Source organism: Vipera ursinii (assembly GCF_947247035.1).
Source record: "Vipera ursinii genome assembly, chromosome: 3".
Classification (NCBI taxonomy): domain Eukaryota; kingdom Metazoa; phylum Chordata; class Lepidosauria; order Squamata; family Viperidae; genus Vipera; species Vipera ursinii.
The window spans coordinates 85078945-85096565 of record NC_139516.1 but is presented as its reverse complement, the minus strand read 5'-3'; the positions used below and the strand labels follow the sequence as shown (position 1 = coordinate 85096565).

Below are 17621 nucleotides of genomic sequence, written 5' to 3'. Positions count from 1 at the left end.
ATTTATGTGTCTTAAAACCAAATTGCAGTACTGACAAAGACTGCTTAAGCACTTTCAATGACATGGTTTCTATCAGCACCACCCACTACTTTCTTCATTCTTTTGTGACATCATTCAGGTTTAAGCTTCTTTTGTCTTATTAATGTGTCTTTTAAGTAGTTTTTCATGCATTACCTTTATAAAAAGCGAATTATTGATATAGTGACAAGCTAAGAACGCTATGAATTGCAGTGTCTCCTCCCCACTCATTCAAAACATGGTGAAAAATATTCTCTATCAATGGCTATTTTGCATATTATAAAAGAGGGAAGTCTTGAAGTTTCTTTGGATGAAATGAGTTGTAAATTTCTATGAAGGAAAGTTAATGGGGTGGAGCAAGGGCCAAAGGAGTTTGGCACTAATCTAGGTTTAGCTAAATAATATTATTTGTTGAAAGAAAAACTGCTTAATTAAATTTAAAAAGTCAGGAATATTGTATTCTCCAGAGTGTAGTGATAGGATTGTCTTTACAACCGAAAGGTAATGTTATAATTTTCAGAGCTTCACAAAGAACAAAGAACCTTTTCTAGCCTTTCTCTGAAAAGAACTTCAGTCTTCAGCAATGATAAGCAGAGATTTGGAGGTATCTGACATGCCAAATCCCATTCTTTTGTAAATCTTGGCTTTATACAACATTTTCAACCATGTTATATTAGATTTTTTGAAGGATAATCAATAGGCATGATGTATATCTGAAAGCACTGTTCAAAGTGGAATCTCTTCCAGAAGCCAGAAACAAAAGCACAGGTTTTCTGCTTAAAATCTACTCTCAGCAGAGGAGGAGGCAAAAACCGCTGGGGAGCAAATTAAAATTGGGCTCTGTCCATGGCTCTCCTCAGTGAAAGCAAAAGTCACCCTGAGCCTGCTGTAACTTATTCCAGCTGGCAAGAGTCCCATAGGAGACCTCTTGCAAATTGGGAATGTTTAAGGATGGCAGCTACGTGAAGAGAATTCTTACACATGGCTATGGAGAATTACTTTCTAGGTTCTCGGCTTCATCGGTTACTGAACAGAAAAGAGAAGATAAGATTCAGTGTCTAAATCATAAGGATATCCAGCACTCTTGTTCGGTGTTGCTGATGTGATCTTATCAAAGACATTAATAAATTTAAGGATTCTTATAAGAAAACAAAAAGGGATGCGGTGGCTCAGTGAGTTAGGACGCTGAGCTTGTCGATCAGAAGGTCAGCAGTTTGGCGGGTCGAATCCCGAGTGCCGCGTAGCAGAGTAAGCGCCTGTTACTCGTCCCAGCTTCTGCCAACCTAGCAGTTCGAAAGCACGTAAAAATGCAAGTAGAAAAATAGGGACCACTACGGTGGGAAGGTAACAGTGTTCCGTGCACCTTTGGCGTCTAGTCATGCCGGCCACATGACCACGGAGACGTCCTCGGACAATGGCTGGCTCTTCGGCTTTGAAACGGAGATGAGCACCGGCCCCTAGAGTCGGAAACGACTAGCACGCATGTGCGGGGGAACCTTTACCTTTACCTTTTATAAGAAAACAAGATTATGAGTTAAATCCATGTCTAAACTAGGGATGATCTATGAAGGTCTAAATGAAAGGTTGACCTCTGCTCTTCCACTCTAGCATGGGTTTTGTTTTTGTTCTTTTAAATGACTGGAAATTTTCTCATAACTGTGCTAAGCTTAGGTGTCAAGTTTGGTTAATAGGCTCAGTTCTCCAATTCAGCACTGAAAATCCTGGTTTCAGGCAATCTATACAACCTAGAAGAATGAAGTGGTAGACTTTGTACTATTAACCACTTCACTCTGCATCATATCCTTGAATGGGTAAAAAGAAAAAGAAAAAGAAGAAAATACAAATCTCTGCAAATAGAAATTGAAGGAATTGACCAAGAGCCAAGTTAGTACTTCTCTCGGATATGCTGGCGAAAAGAAAAGCATATGCAAAAAGTATGTTTTTAGGCTGAAGCTAGAGCCATTTCACTTCAAAATATGTCTGGAAGCATCATAAAGGCCAGAAGCACTAGCTGCAGAAGATAACTTTCTTCCATTTGAAACGGATGTGGTAGGACAAGATGGAATTTAACGAATAGCATGGAAATACTCAGAGACTTTGAAATCTCAAAAATAATACATCATTTTAAAATATGTGGGTTATTTTTCTTCTTTCAATGGCCATATTCATGGATTCCAATAGGTAATAAATGTTTGGTTTTGGCTTAGCATATTATATAAATTCTACCATTGTATCTGTAAACCAAGATTTGGATAGAAAGAAAAGTTTACTGTGTTATGTCAACCCAATCAATTGTACATGAACGGAATTATACTGATTATCCTAATTTGCAATATGAAAGGCAAATATAGTCTTCAATCCTGTTCTGTTAAAAAGCTAAAGGTTCCCCCGCACATGCATGCTAGTCGTTTGCAACTCTAGGGGCCTGTGCTCATCTCCGTTTCAAAGCTGAAGAGCCAGCGTTTGTCCGAGGACGTCTCTGTGGTCATGTGGCTGGCATGACTAGACGCCAAAGGTGCACGGAATGCTGTTACCTTCCCACCATAGTGGTCCCTATTTTTCTACTTGCATTTTTACATGCTTTCAAACTGCTAGGTTGGCAGAAGCTGGGACAAGTAACAGGCGCTCACTCTGTTATGCGGCACTTGGGATTCGACCCACCAAACTGCCGACCTTCTGATCGACAAGCTCAGTGTCCTAACCCACTGAGCCACCGTGTCCCCTGTTCTGTTAAATGGGTTTAAATAGTTAAAACAAATGAATCTGATCCTTAATTTGGTTAAGTGTTTTTCTATGTAAGTTGAATGCTATTATGTTCTTGTCAAATCCATTCCTGGTACTTGGACTTGTGAAATATTAGACAATGTCTAGAGGAAGCTGAAGTTTGAATATGAAATACCTCTCATATGGTCACAGCAGTGTTAAAGTACTTCCAGTGAAAAGCTGCTGTTTTGATCTGGAAGTGCTATTTTGAATTCATAATGTTTTGCATGCCACTGCACACTAATAGATTAGCTTGACAGGATTGACAACTGTCAAGTCATTTTCTTGTTTAAATATCTTTTCATTAAAGAGCAGTAGTCTATCTCCTGAGCACCTTGGGTTGATTGATTTGGGGCTGCAGGGAAAAAAGAAAAGATTAAGAATCTATCTTCACTTGCAAGTTTTCTGACAACGCTCTCTACTGAACTGAATAAAAGAATCTGTTGTATCCCTTCCTCTTACACATTTATGTAGGATTTCCTGAAATTGTTAATGTTGAATTTTTATCTGATTGTTATCTTTATCACTGATTGATTCATTATGGAAAACCCTGAAATTTTGAATGTCATTTACGAAAAGTACAATAAACTCTAGGTAGTTTTTCACTCCCTTCCATGATTAATAAGGGAGAAACAACAATATGTTACTTCTTGTGAATTGGAAGTTGCTGTTCAAGTATTATGGAAAGATATATCAATTCCCATATGGAAGAAGACACAATGGAAGAATGGCTGGAAGAACTGATGGAGCTAGCAGAAATGGCCAAACTGTTCCATCAAAGGAAAGAATACATTCAACTTGGTTTCTACTTGAAAATCATTTCTAGAGTTTGTGTCAAGACAGAAAGAAAAATGAAATTCTGACTTTGGGATTTGCTGATTAGATACATTTACTGTTATAGAAATGGCTAGTATATAGTAAATATGCAAAAGTAAAGAGTTGAGGCTGTAATTTTATTATTTTTATTCTACTTTACTGAAAAGAGCTAGAAGTTAATACTTTTCCCCTTTTCTCCACACACACCTCTCTTCCCATTCTTTCCCTCCCAAACTTTCCTACTATTTTTATTTTCACTTGCATTTTATACTTCGATAATTTCAATAAAATTATATATACATACACACACTATGTACAAGAATTATCTTTTTCCAAAGGTGTTAAAATTTTTCTGGGCTGAGGACCTTATCTGACTTTGACTTACACTTAATTAAAATGAGATATGATAAATACAATAATGCATTAAGAATTTTCCCTTTTATCACACCAAAAATCACAACTACTTTTATACTGACAGTTTTCAGACATGGCACTCAGAGCTTTTGAGCTACAATGACTCAACCTTTTGTATCTTTGCGTTTTTGATTTCTGGTTTTGTTCTATGAAGCCTTCAATGGTTTTATACTGTATGTAGCTATTTCCAGAATGGCCAAATACAATTAGAATTTATCTAGCTAACAAAACTTCTGGCAGTTGCCCAATTCAGGAAGGTAAGGAGGACAAACTTTGGATATCACGTAGGTTGAATATGCCAGCTGATTTTGGGGATAACTTGACTGAAATTGGCTATATATTTTTAATTGGTTTATTATTACTAAGTTTTCAATCACTTTTACCATGGATATTTTAATTGATGTTACCTGCTGAAAGTCTTGGATGAGAAATGAATGAATTAATGGTTATTCCTCTTTTCTCTTCTAAAATAATAATAATAATAATAATAATAATAATAATAATAATAATAATAATAATAATAATAATAATAATAATAATAATTTTATTTGTATACCGCCCTTCTCCTGAAGGACTCAGGGCGGTGAACAGGGCAATAAATACTAAAATACAAAGATACAAAAATTAAGAAAAGATTAAATATAATGCCCAATACAATACAAACAATAAATACAATAAGTTAAAAGCAATAATAAAACCCAAACCCATCAGACCAGGCCGGCTTGTTCAAACAAGTAGGTCTTTAGATCACGCCGGAAGGAGCAAAGGTCAGGCGCCATCCGGAGCTCAACCAGTAAGCGGTTCCACAAATCCGGCGCACCCACAGAGAAGGCCCTCCCCCTGGGGGCCACCAGATGGTATTCTCTGACCGGTGGCACCCTGAGGAGGCCCTCTTTGTGGGAGCGCACTAGGCGGAGGGAAGTTGATGCCGGCCGCAGGTGCTCCCTAAGGTACTCCGGACCCATGCCAACAGACAGTATCCTCATGTTATTATTATCCAGGTTCTGGAATTTACTAACACAACTTGAAGCTGAGCTAAAAATGTGAACATATAGTACCTCGCCTATAAGGCACAGTGACAGAAAGAGAAAACACCACAAATTTATCTCAGACTGGTACTGTGAGAGGATCTTGCAACTTAAGGGAAAGAGCCAGGGATTTTTCAATACATAGGGTGGTGACTTTGAAATCATAGCGTAGGGGCAAGACCCAAGGCCATTTATCACTAGGGAGGAACTATTATCCTCCCCCCCATTAGTAATTTTGAAAGTCTTTGAATACCCTACTGCCAAGTGATTCCAAAATAGTTCTTGTTGAGTTGAATTCATCTTGGCTTATTCTTTCAGTCTTCTTTTTCCATTGGAAACTGACTTACAATGCTTTACCTGCAAGTCAAGAAAGTCACTTTTTTTTTTAAAAAAAGAAGTGTTTATAGTTTATATTGCCTTAGACCTCTCTTACAGCCCCACCAGTAGAACAGACCACGAAATCCATAGAAAGGCAAAAGCTACTTTTATTGAGATTGGCTATAATAACAGAATTTTGCAAATTGTGTTGTATCTCTCCTCCTTCATATAGTTTAGTGAATTAGGGAGGCATCTGCCTGAGCTATTTCTGAGTATGAGCTCATTGTTCTGGGCTGAAAATCCTTCAGCTCCTTTTGCCTAAGCAACAGATCAGAATTGAAGAAGCTTCTTGGATGAGAAGCAAAATGTCTTTAAGAAAAAACAAAGGAAAAATATTGGGGGGGAAAAACACCTTTGGGACAACCATGCCCTGGTGACTGAGAATTTCCATAGACACGTCAAGATTAGGGTGCTGTAGGATCTCTCCCCACAAACCATAGACACCATTTTCAACACAATGGATTGTTTCTGCAGAGCGGCAATCATTTCACACAAACAGTATTCCCTGCCCCTAGTCTAAAGATCTGAATAATTACACAAATGAATAATTCACAATTACTTAGTAAGTCCATACAAAATACTAGACAAATCCACAATATCCCAATAAGAAACAAATTTATTTTTCAGTAATCAGTAAGGGTCAATGGAATTAGACAATCACTTTTCTCACATACCAGCACAAGATATGTTTATAACATACCCCAGCAGCCTTTTCTTTTGCTACCACGGCCATTTTTGTTGAGTCTAAGTTGGCAATGGAGGAGATAAAGAATGCACATAGCTGAAATTCTGACCATTGCATTTTCTATCCCCGGAAAGACAAAAGAAATGTCTATGCCTTGATTTAATACAGCATGAAACATTTTGCAGTTAAATTTCAAGAAAAAAAAGCAAGAAAGCAAAGCCAACCATTATCCTACCTTTCCAATCAACTCAGAAATTTGGAGAACCGTTTTTCCTTTCTGATGCTGTGTGGTTGGTGGGCTCTGCCCTTCCCAGTCCTGAAGTTCCTCAAGGCTTTCCAGATAAAGCAGAGCCTTCAGCCCTGTGCAGTAATCATCAATTACAGTATAGTCCTGATTCTGAATTGCACTGCAAACCTAAAGTAGATGGACATCCAAAGTTATTATGGAAATGTGCTCTTACAGACATTATGATCAGAAGGCTTGGTATCTAATGATCATCGACAACAGCTGCTCAGAATGTACAACATTATCCACCGATCCTGGATTATTTCACCTGCTAATCTATTATGCAAGTAATGAATAGAATGAAAGGAATGAACAAACCATTCTGCATTCTTTCTCTCTCTCTCTCTCTCTCTCTCTCTCTCTCTCTCTCTCTCTCTCTCTCTCTCTCTCTCTCTCTCTCTCTCTCTCTCTCTCTCCCCCCTTTTCTTTACTTGGTTAGTGGATCAGTCATCAACATTTCATAGTTTACATTCTGCCATTTCTGTTAAGTTCAAGTATTCTATATTTTTCAATCATTGATGTATAGTACAGTGAAATTTATTTCAATGCCCAGAATTATTAGTAGGATTCGGTAATGTTAATGAAGGTTTTATACAGGTTTTAGAACCAGAAGATAAAATTACTGTTCTTGAGCAGAATAACTGCAAAGCTATCACATAACAGAAGTCATTACATATACTCTTAGATGCAATCCTTGTATCTAAGATGTAACATAGATGTAGAATGTATTATACAGCTCCTGAGGTTTTAGTTACAAAGCATATCTTTAGCATGCAAAGTCCTGGGTTCACTTCCCAATATATCCAGATAGAGTTGGAAAAACTCTTTACTGAAACCCTCCCCCTCAAACTGCTACTAAGTCAGCACATAGTACTCTCTTACCTACCCTATGGTAGCTTCCTAATGTGAATTGTACTACTACACAGAGTTTTATTATGCCAAAACAAGCCATGTATCCTTGTTTGTGTCAAGAAATATAAAATGGTCAACTATCTCAAGGGGAAAAAGATATTAAACATGCCCATGTGCACACACAGAGACATAGACACTGACCATCTACAATTAACTCATTCAACTTTCAAGGCCACAGCTAATAACATCCCAGATAGCACTATCAAACTTTCATTTCTGGTGTCAAGTGCTATATTACAAGCTTTTTATTCCAGGAGGGAAAAATACATGTTACCCTTTAAAATAATGTGCATACAGCTGTGCAGGAAGAAACAAGGAATAAGTATAAAATATGCACAAGAACATTTCTTATGCAGCCCATTTACATTACTTAAAATCTGTTTCTCTGGAGGAACACTGCAAGCATTAATTAGGTCTGCTAAGCTTCCCATAGATTTAAACGCTCCCTCTCTTTCTCTTTCTCTCTCTCTCTCCTCCCTCTTTCCATTTCTTCAGAACAATTATAGAGATTATCTTTATAATTTCCTCCACAGGTTATTTAACTGTAAAATTCAACCATTGATTTATTTAAATGTCTTTGTTTGCTAAGGGCTTCTAATTTTTAAACATATGAGGAACACTTTTCTTACTTCTTTGGAAAAAAAACAAGGGAACACTGGATAGGTAGATAAAACTCTGATGTTCTACATCCGGGATGTCAAACTGCTGGCCTGCAGGCCGGTTTCATCATAACAAAACTGGGCCCACTCCATTGCTGGCATTGCAAAAAGAGTCGCGATACATTGCGACACGTCACATGACCTGTTGAGTTTGACATCTGTGTTCTACATGCTTAAATTAAGTCAGACTGCCTTGTTGAAACCTTGTTCTTTTTTGACAATATTCACACACTTGAAATATATAGAGTTCTGATTTCTAATTAAAGGTTATCGTGTATTTATGAGATAAACTGAAAGAACAGCATAATTATTGTAATTTAGGAAACTATCAGGTCCAACTACTAGCTTGTAGATAATAGTGACACCTGCCTATAAAGATGAAATTTCTGTAGGAAGAAATTGTGGAATGCAAATAAGAAGCATGTTGAGATAATGGAAAAGCTACTCATTCAAACATGGTTTGTTGGGTTTGAAATGACTACAATTAGTACAAAATTAAGGCAGAGTATGTTTGACCCTCAAAACAATATGCAATAGAGTTACATGGGTTACGTTATGATTTGAAATCATGCATTGAGGTAGTACCATTGAATGACTTCACTCTGAACCAAACTGCTTTTTGAAATGCATCATTTAGGAGATTGTTTGTTATAAATTAAATTAATTAAATAAATAGTAGTTTTACTATGTTTTCTCATCCCAAGGATCTGTATTCCCAGAATTGGAAGCAGCCAAGTGATTCTATGGCTGGAAAATTCTTGAAGTAAGAATAAGAAGGCCGGAGAACACGGCTTGTGGTTTGTTATAATATGTATGGTTTATTAGAAAACTATGGTTAGCATAAGGGACGCGGTGGCTCAGTGGGTTAGGACGCTGAGCTTGTCGATCAGATGGTTGGCAGTTTGGCGGGTCAAATCCCGAGTGCCGCGTAAAAGAGTAAGCGCCTGTTACTCGTCCCAGATTCTGCCAACCTAGCAGTTCGAAAGCACGTAAAAATGCAAGTAGAAAAATAGGGACCACTATGGTGGGAAGGTAACAGCGTTCCACGCGCCTTTGGCATCTAGTCATGCCGGCCACATGACCACGGAGACATCCTCGGACAAATCCTTCGGCTTTGAAACAGAGATGAGCACTGGCCCCTAGAGTCGGAAACGACTAGCACGCATGTGCGGGGGAACCTTTACTTTTACCTTTTATACATTTCTTGAAATAATATTAATTCAATTTTTTTCCAAGTTTACTGTACCAGTTAGATAATATTTAAAAAGGATTGGTCATTGACTTCCTTACTCCCTTCAAATAAAGAATGCCATCCAAATGTTAAAAAAAAGTTGACCAATGAGCTCATGCTAATGATAACTTTACATATATATATATATATATATATATATATATATATATATATATATATATATATATATATGTGTGTGTGTGTGTGTGTGTGTGTGTGTGTGTGTGTGTGTGTGTGTGTGTGTAAATTACTAACAAAGAATTAAAGGGAAACTTCTTTGTTAGTAATTTACACAAATATATGAATTGTCCAGTGTGACTACTGCCTGTTTGATAGCCTTCAAGATAGGCTGAAAACAGGAAATAAAGATTTGCTAGCAAGGTAATCTAAATAGTTAACATTTGAAATATATATATATATATATATATATATATATATATATATATATATATATATATATATATATATATATATATATATATATATAGGGTCTGATCTGAAAACTGTTGCACAGTATACAAAAAGAACCAATATGACCTGATAGAAAGCAATTCTCTAAATTCTTTTCTAAAATATTGGAACCCAACACGAGTAAAGACTATTGGAGGTTTTTTTTTTGTCTTTGTATGCTTTTGATTATTCTTATCTGATATTTCTATGGTTTTAAAATTAGTTTTACAGTGGTCTCAGTGAGATGTGCACTATACAAATCAAATCAAACAATAAAAATACATAGTATTGCCTGGGTTTCAGGTTCCTGGAAGCGCCTGCTTTGCTTCTCTGGGAAATGAGATATTGGTCAGATATATGGCCTTTTGATCTGATGCAGCCAAACTCTTTATATAAATGAGTGTTTCCCATTCAGTATGAAAAATGTCTCAATCCTATTAAGAGCCCAAATAAAATATATTTATCTAGCATAATATCAACTTGTGTATTGCTTTTCAATCATGCTAACCTTAGTATTAGCAGAAAAATGTACATTTGCTACTTTCCTTTTAATTTGTGTTTTTTCATAGCAGTAAAAGATGGTAAACTATCTACTTGAAGTTCTCATCTTATCTAAAATTTTCTCACATTACTTTATGTATCATAAAATCAAGTGATTACATTTTTGATAACCAGGGTGTATGTATGTATATTACAAATGTCTTTAAATTCTTTCTCTTGGGAAGGAAAAAAACCCACTTTGCATGGAGAACTAAAGAAAGCCAAAAACTAAACTTTTTTTTTAAAAAAATCTCTTTTAAAAACAGATGTAACCATTTTGAAGCTGAATCTTTTAAATAACTTAGACTGAAGAAAGTTTTCTTTTTTTTTTGTAAAATATAGAGAGGACTTAAAATAAGGAGTATTACTACAGGTGTAAATTTACCACTGCAGTTCATAGGGAAGGTTTTGATTTTTGCTTCGGCTTAATAGAGATAGATGTCAGGACTGAAAGATGGCTGCCAAGAAGTCCAGGCCACCCAGACATCAACAGGTCTATCTATTTGGAAACTGTCTTAAAACACTGAGATTGAGAACACTAAGAAGAAGGGCATGGCGTGTAATGTATTGGGATTTTACTTGAACTGCTTCCACATGTCTTTTGAGTGCTGCTTAAGATTGCTCAATTGAGGTGCCTGTGTAACAGTTGCTGACTAGCCAGACATGCAGTCTCCAAGAAGATTATTGGATGATTTGGGGCGGGAATGGGTTCCTTTAAACCTGTTGGCCACCGCCTAGTGGCCAACCATGTAAGTAGCTGCGCAGAAGCCTCCGATTCAGTTCTGTTCCTGTTTGCCTCAATAAAGAAATGTTCCTGTTTGAAACCTCTCGACTTGCTTCCTGCCTCCAAAGAACTCACTACACAACATGGAGGGAGCTAAAATGCAAGGAATTCTCTTTCTGGAGTACATTCTGGGTGAACTTTCATCAGCCTGCACTTTTGACAGACAGAGATCTGTAATGAACAATACTGAAAGCAAGAATTTTGAGGCCTGTACTCCAGGGCCATATTTTTGTAAGCAGCAAGTCTATCAAAACTAGCCAGCAAAACATTTTTTTTTCTGTCTTGGGACCTCAGTTTAGTCATGGAGTGATTAACCTCTCATCCTTTTGAGTCTATTCCTTTAAAACTGCTATATTTTCTTTCTGTTAAAATTGCTTTTGGGCTCCATCAGCTTGGCTGTAAGAATTTGTGAACTCAATTTTGTGTCCACGAAAGAAACGTATTTGTGATCTATAAAAGAAGAAAAGTTCTCTGACCCCTAAACTCCTATAGGAATAAAGCAACACCTTCCCCTTTTCATACAGACAAGACACGGTTCTTTCTGCTTGTCTTTTTGCCCAGATAATTTTCAAGTTTTGTAAGAGCAAAATGGATGGTGTTAGAACGTTACAAAAATCTCAGTTTCTGAAACAATTTCTTCATACTTTGAAGAAATGGCTTCTTGGCAAGATAGTCCAGCTACTATTGTTGACCGGGAGGATTGCTTTAGAAAATGCATGTTTTTTTTTTAATGTTCAGTATAATACCGACTATAGAGCTACAGAGCTAAGGATAAATCTCTAAAATAGAGATGCTTCCTCCTATGTAAGAGTGTTTTCCCCCTTCATGTTCCTCAACTGCAAAGCCAATGTTGAGAAATAAATACTGCTTAACATTGTGGCTCAGTGGGTTAGGATGCTGAGCTTGGCAATCAGAAGGTCGGCAGTTTGGCGGGTCGAATCCTGAGTGCCGCGTAACAGAGTGAGCGCCTGTTACTCGTCCCAGCTCCTGCCAACCTAGCAGTTCGAAAGCACGTACAAAATGCAAGTAGAAAAATAGGGACCACTACGGTGGGAAGGTAACAGCGTTCCGTGTGCCTTTGGCGTCTAGTCATGCCGGCCACATGACCATGGAGATGTCCTCGGACAAACGCTGCCTCTTTGGCTTTCAAACAGAGATGAGCACCGGCCCCTAGAGTCGGAAACGACTAGCACGCATGTGCGGGGGAACCTTTACCTTTACCTTTAGTAAAGAAAAAGGATAAAACTGAGAGTGAAATTAACATAAAGCAAATATGCTTAATTTTCACACTGAATTTTCCTGTTTCCTATTGTTCCCTTCCTCCTCTCCTCTTGTCTGTATGCCTCAAATCTGTTCTAGAGTTTGCCCCAAATCAATCGACAAGATCTGGGATTGTGAAGCTATTAATATTTCCTTCTCCTGGCAAAACAGTGCTCAGCAGAAGGTCACTAGTAGATCCAGGGCTTTTTTCCTCACAGAACGCTCAGAACGGAGTTCCGGCACCTTTTTTGGATGGAACCTCCTAGGGTAGGCAAGGCGGGTTGTATGACATGTGTGAGTTCCGGCACCTTTTTCTTTTACAAAAAAAGCACTGAGTAGATCCAACTTTACAGGTCTAACACTTCCAACTTCACCATCAGTGAAAATTGCTTAATAGCAGCAAGATTTATGATGAACCATTCAACATTTTCATTCGGTGAATAAATCTAGCATAGAAGAAAAAATACATCATTAGAACCTCATTCATTTTGCAATATGCTGGCCAAAAAGATGAATATATTTTCTCTAATAGAACAAGTAAATATTCAAACAATTCAATGGCTAAAACAGACCTAATTTCATTTTCAAATAAGTCTGTGTGTCTGTCTGTGTGTCTGTCTCTATCTGTCTATCTCAGGATCTTGCTGTCTCTCTATCTCTCTCTCTCACACACAAAATATTTCTAGGTATACAGTATGTGTTTGTGTGTGTGAGAGAGAGAGTGCAAGAAAGATCAAAAGTGACTTGTTCTATTTCTTTTCTCGTTACAGCTGCTAGAAATAATGCCTGCAGAATCCTTTTCAACAAAAGGTCATTTATGTCAATGGACAACACATAGAGGATCAGATCACCTGTGGTAATTGCAAATTAATGCTCTACTGCTAATGCATTAACTACACACTATTGATCTACAATTGAATCATACAGGCTGCTCTGAAGTGATTTTACTTTAATATTTTTTGTGCTTTTATGGCATATTTGATAATGCAATTTCTCTTTCAATTGGAATTTTCTATAATTGTCTCCATTTTTAATTTCCCATAGTAAGATGATTTTTTAAAAATGCATGTCTCTGCCTCAAAAGCCCTTTAAGAAAAGCATATACCAAAGAGAAAGATGTGACTGGGTTGAGCACATATGTGAATTGAGATAAAAGTCTTATTTGTTAAACCAAAGATTTACTTAAAAAAAGAGAAAATATGTTGAGATGGAATGCAACATTTTGTCAAACATAAATATATCTAAATATTAATGCATTTTTCATCACAGAAATATCACAAACTTGGAAACCTAAAATATCTAAAATTGTAGCAGTCTGACACTGCTATTCTTGTATTTCTCTTATTGTTACATAATGATAGTTTTAACTTTTCATAGCTTTAAGGCAAAACATCCATCCCATCTCACTACTGTATACCTTAAGTAATGAGACTGTGTAATTTTAAAACTTTTAAGGAAGAATCATGATATGTTTTGTCTATGTTTTATCCGCTATTTATACCACCAGAATAAAGTATGTTCAGATTCATTGTTGACTAATTTTAAATTAAGTGTTATTTTGCTTGTTCAAATGTTGATTTCCTAGTTAAATCAGACAGAGGAAAAATACCACAATATGTTTCAGGAGGCAAACTCAAAATAACAAAGTCAAAAGAATGTGATTAAACACTGTCAGATAAATTTGTCTTGTTTCCTCTTAAAAAAAAGACTGTAATTAATTATTTAGTATATCTCTAAGGTGAAAACATATGAGTTCTAGAGCACTTTCCAGAGGTGGTAGATTTGCTAGATCTTCGTTTTTTACAGTGACATTCACTCTTGGAGAAGGAGAGATACCCTGGTAACGTTTTTTCTGAAAGTGATAGTTTTTAAAGAAAGAAAAATAAATCCAATCGTCAAACAAATAGATCAAGGCGCTACCATGCCTTAGAATTGTTGAATCACACAGTTGGAGAGGAAGAGAGAAGTTCTCTGATGAAACCTCCTATGGAGTGTAGGACATTCTTTGGAAATATCAGAATTAAACTTAGAATCTTCTGAAGGATGCTAGCTTCACCAAATCCTGGATCTAGTGTAGGCAGTGCTTTTTTTGTAAAAGAAAAAGGTGCCAGAACTCACACATGTTATACAACCCACCTTGCCTACCCTACAAGGTTCCATCCAAAAAAGGTGCCGGAACTCCATTCTGAGCGTTCAATGGGAAAAAAAGCCCTGAGTGTAGGATTCCTGAATTGTCTGAGGGGAAAACTCTGGTCCTGTCCTTCTTTAGGCCAGGGGAACCTTGGGAAGACTAAAAAAAAAGGGGGGGATAAAACAGATCCCTTCTAAGTAAATGCTACTTCCAGGGCTTTTTTTCTCATAGAACGCTCAGAACGGAGTTCCGGCACCTTTTTTGGATGGAACCTTGTAGGGTAGGCAAGGCGGGTTGTATGACATGTGTGAGTTCCGGCACCTTTTTCTTTTACAAAAAAAGCACTGGCTACTTCAGTAGTAAGACATAGGACTGTGCAAAATGTTTTCAACTCTTTCACGCCTGAGACACTCCATTTTGACTTTGAAACGTTTCAGGTTAACATACTTTGCACATCTTTACAGAGCTCTATTTTAACTGAAGTATTTTTCTACCTTGCCTCACAAATCATTATGGTTGGCTGGCTGCAGTTCTGGAAGCTTATAAGCCATTGGACGAGTTAAGATGGCAAGATAGGAAGCAGCAGCTTCCAGCCTTAATCTAGGAGCGCTCGGGGCTGTGACTATTTATCTGGGAGAGTGGCCCCAACAGATCCCAGGAATGACTTCAGAGCTTTCCATCCAAAAGGCTGTAGTGTTAGGTACAGTTAGGATACTGTGCAGAACCTTCAAACTCTTAGGCCTCTGGTAGAGGGTCTGAGATTGGGGAAGACACATACCACCCATAAGGGTAAGAAGGGAATTTTATTTACACACACACACACACACACACACACACACACACACACACAGAGAGAGAGAGAGAGAGAGAGAGAGAGAGAGAGAGAGAGAGAGAGAGAGAGAGAGAGAGAGAGAGAGTTTATACTGTAGTGTGTGTATACATTATTTTGTGTGTATGTGTGTGTGTACACATTTTGATTACTCTGAAGAACAGTAGCTAGATCAGATGAATTTCCTTTGAAATTCCAATAAAATAACCTAGCTGAGTTCTACAATAAAGTAACCTAGCTAAGGTAACTAATTCTGCCTTAGTTACTTTAATCTATCTAATCTATTCATGAACTTTCTATCATGAAGTCACTTCCTAAATAAAATGTCTGAATCCTCTGTAACAAACATTACACTAACTGCATATTTCTCTTGTAGCAGCCAGAACAGTTAATCCAAAGAATAAGCTTTTCAGTTCTGATTAATAATATTTCTTTGCAAGGGGGATAACGATGCAACACAGGAATTCCAATGATTATTCTACTTCCAAATGAGAAACCTATATAGAGAAAATTTAAAGTAGCAACTTTCAAATGTGTTTCCTTGTGCTTTTTTTTGGTTATAGAAGAGTAGGACTTTTTTGTTTGTGTGAAGGGAAAGCGAACAGCGTATCTGGATTGCTCTGGAAACAGCTACTAGATTTCCTATCAATATGTGAATCAGTTTTCACAGCCATATTATTCTATTGGTCTCTGAATTCCTGTCATTTACTGAAAATCTGATCTTCTGACATAGCCCTGGCTAGAAATTGACACTAGAGGAAGAGAGGGAATGGGAAGACACACCTGTTAAGTCTTCACTCTGGGCATGACAGAAATCAAGCAAAAAAAATGCCCCACTGATTCTGCATCTATATACTCAGTTCTGAGTCTTAGGCACTCAGACTAAAGGAACATTCTCAACACTGTGTTGAAAGCAAGTGAGAAAAGGAGCAACAGGCAGGCTTAGGATAAACTGTCATTTCAAAGAAAATTTCTTGCCATGAAATAGATCATTTCCTTCTATCAGAGTTGACCAGTGTCTAATATGTTTGGGTAGTAGGGGGAAATTTTCATCATATAAAGGCTCTTTCTGTGAATATCTAAATCTTGGCACTGTTGTGAAAGCGTAGCTTTGTGTACCTCGCCTCCGATGAACAAAAGAGCCAAATCTCCTATGGGTTTGTTACTAGCTACATCTGACTTTTGGGAAATTTTGACCCTCCCCTTGCTCCTGCTTGGTAGATAGATACTTGGCTTCAGTATGGGCTATTTCTAAAGGTAGGGATGTAACAAAATTTTGCCACTGACTTCAGTAATTGACCTGTGATCATTTCAACCCCAAAATTGTTAACAATTTTGCTACAATCTTGTGGGCCAGAGAATTCCTTACCCTACTTTTGGAAAATGTAACTTTCAGTTAGCTCAATCTTGGACTCTTTTAATGTGTGCTTGTGAGATATCCATATTCTGCTTACCTAAATCAACTACTTAACCATGCATAAAATAAGATGCTCCCGTTGAGATGAGTCTACCAGGACCCCTTCACCTAAGATTCTTCTCTCATTCCACATATAAAGTATTGCACTGTTTGTTAAAAAGTAATCAGAACACATCTAAAGTTAAGCCTATTTATTCTTTGTTGGCTATTAATGGGATAACTAATTATTTGCTTAACTTTCTCTTCTTGAAAACAATGAGACATAGAGATGCTCAATTTAAATTAGATTGATTTGTGCATCTGTAGATAATCCTGCACAAATGGCATCGAAGGGAACAGTAGCTGTAAAGAACATCTTATGGAATTGTAATCAGAAGTCTTCAAATATGGTATTTTCAAAAACAGTGCTGTTATTGCACTTTACATAAAATTATCCTACCTTGAAGTTTTTGATAATAATTTTGCAAAAATAAAATTGTTGATCTTTTCTCATGCACTACAGTGATTTGGTCTTGCCTCACTAATTCCTATTCTTGTGATTCTCCAAAGATAGTAAGAATGCCAATCTATTACGAAGGTGTTTTTTTTGGTTCTCGATTCTTTTACATTTTAAAATGTATTATTATAAGCAAGTTTCAGATAAATTAATAACAAACCCGTTCACCCATCTAATCATTCTGCCAAGTTACACATTAACAAACTAATCAAGATATCAATTTTTGAAGTCAAATCAAAAATCCTTAAGCAAGTGGGAAGGAATACTATAATACATTTCAGCTAATCTAACATTTTAATGGAAATCTTCAGGGGCTGTGTGACAAATTGTAAGAAGTCATACACTCCTTTGGTTGAGGTTCAGTTCTAATTAGTAGTCATAAATGAAATCAATGGAACATTCCCCTGCTGATCATACTTCTTTCTTTCTTTTTTTTCATACTGCTCTCACTGCTGCTCTAGATCAAGAGTACAAAATGGGGGTGGGGATGGGGGGTAGGAAGCTTTGTTTATAATATTCTCAGA

The 17621-nt window shown here is 37.0% G+C and overlaps 1 protein-coding gene across 1 annotated transcript in view; it reads right to left on the bottom strand.

The window, feature by feature from the left end:
- Positions 1 to 17621, bottom strand: part of DPYD (dihydropyrimidine dehydrogenase) — a 597578-nt gene that overhangs the window by 65770 nt on the left and 514187 nt on the right. Inside the window, exon 20 of the mRNA XM_083361143.1 lies at positions 6338 to 6517. Within this exon, the coding sequence (XP_083217269.1) occupies positions 6338 to 6517 (180 nt within the window). The remainder of the gene's footprint in view (positions 1 to 6337; positions 6518 to 17621) is intronic.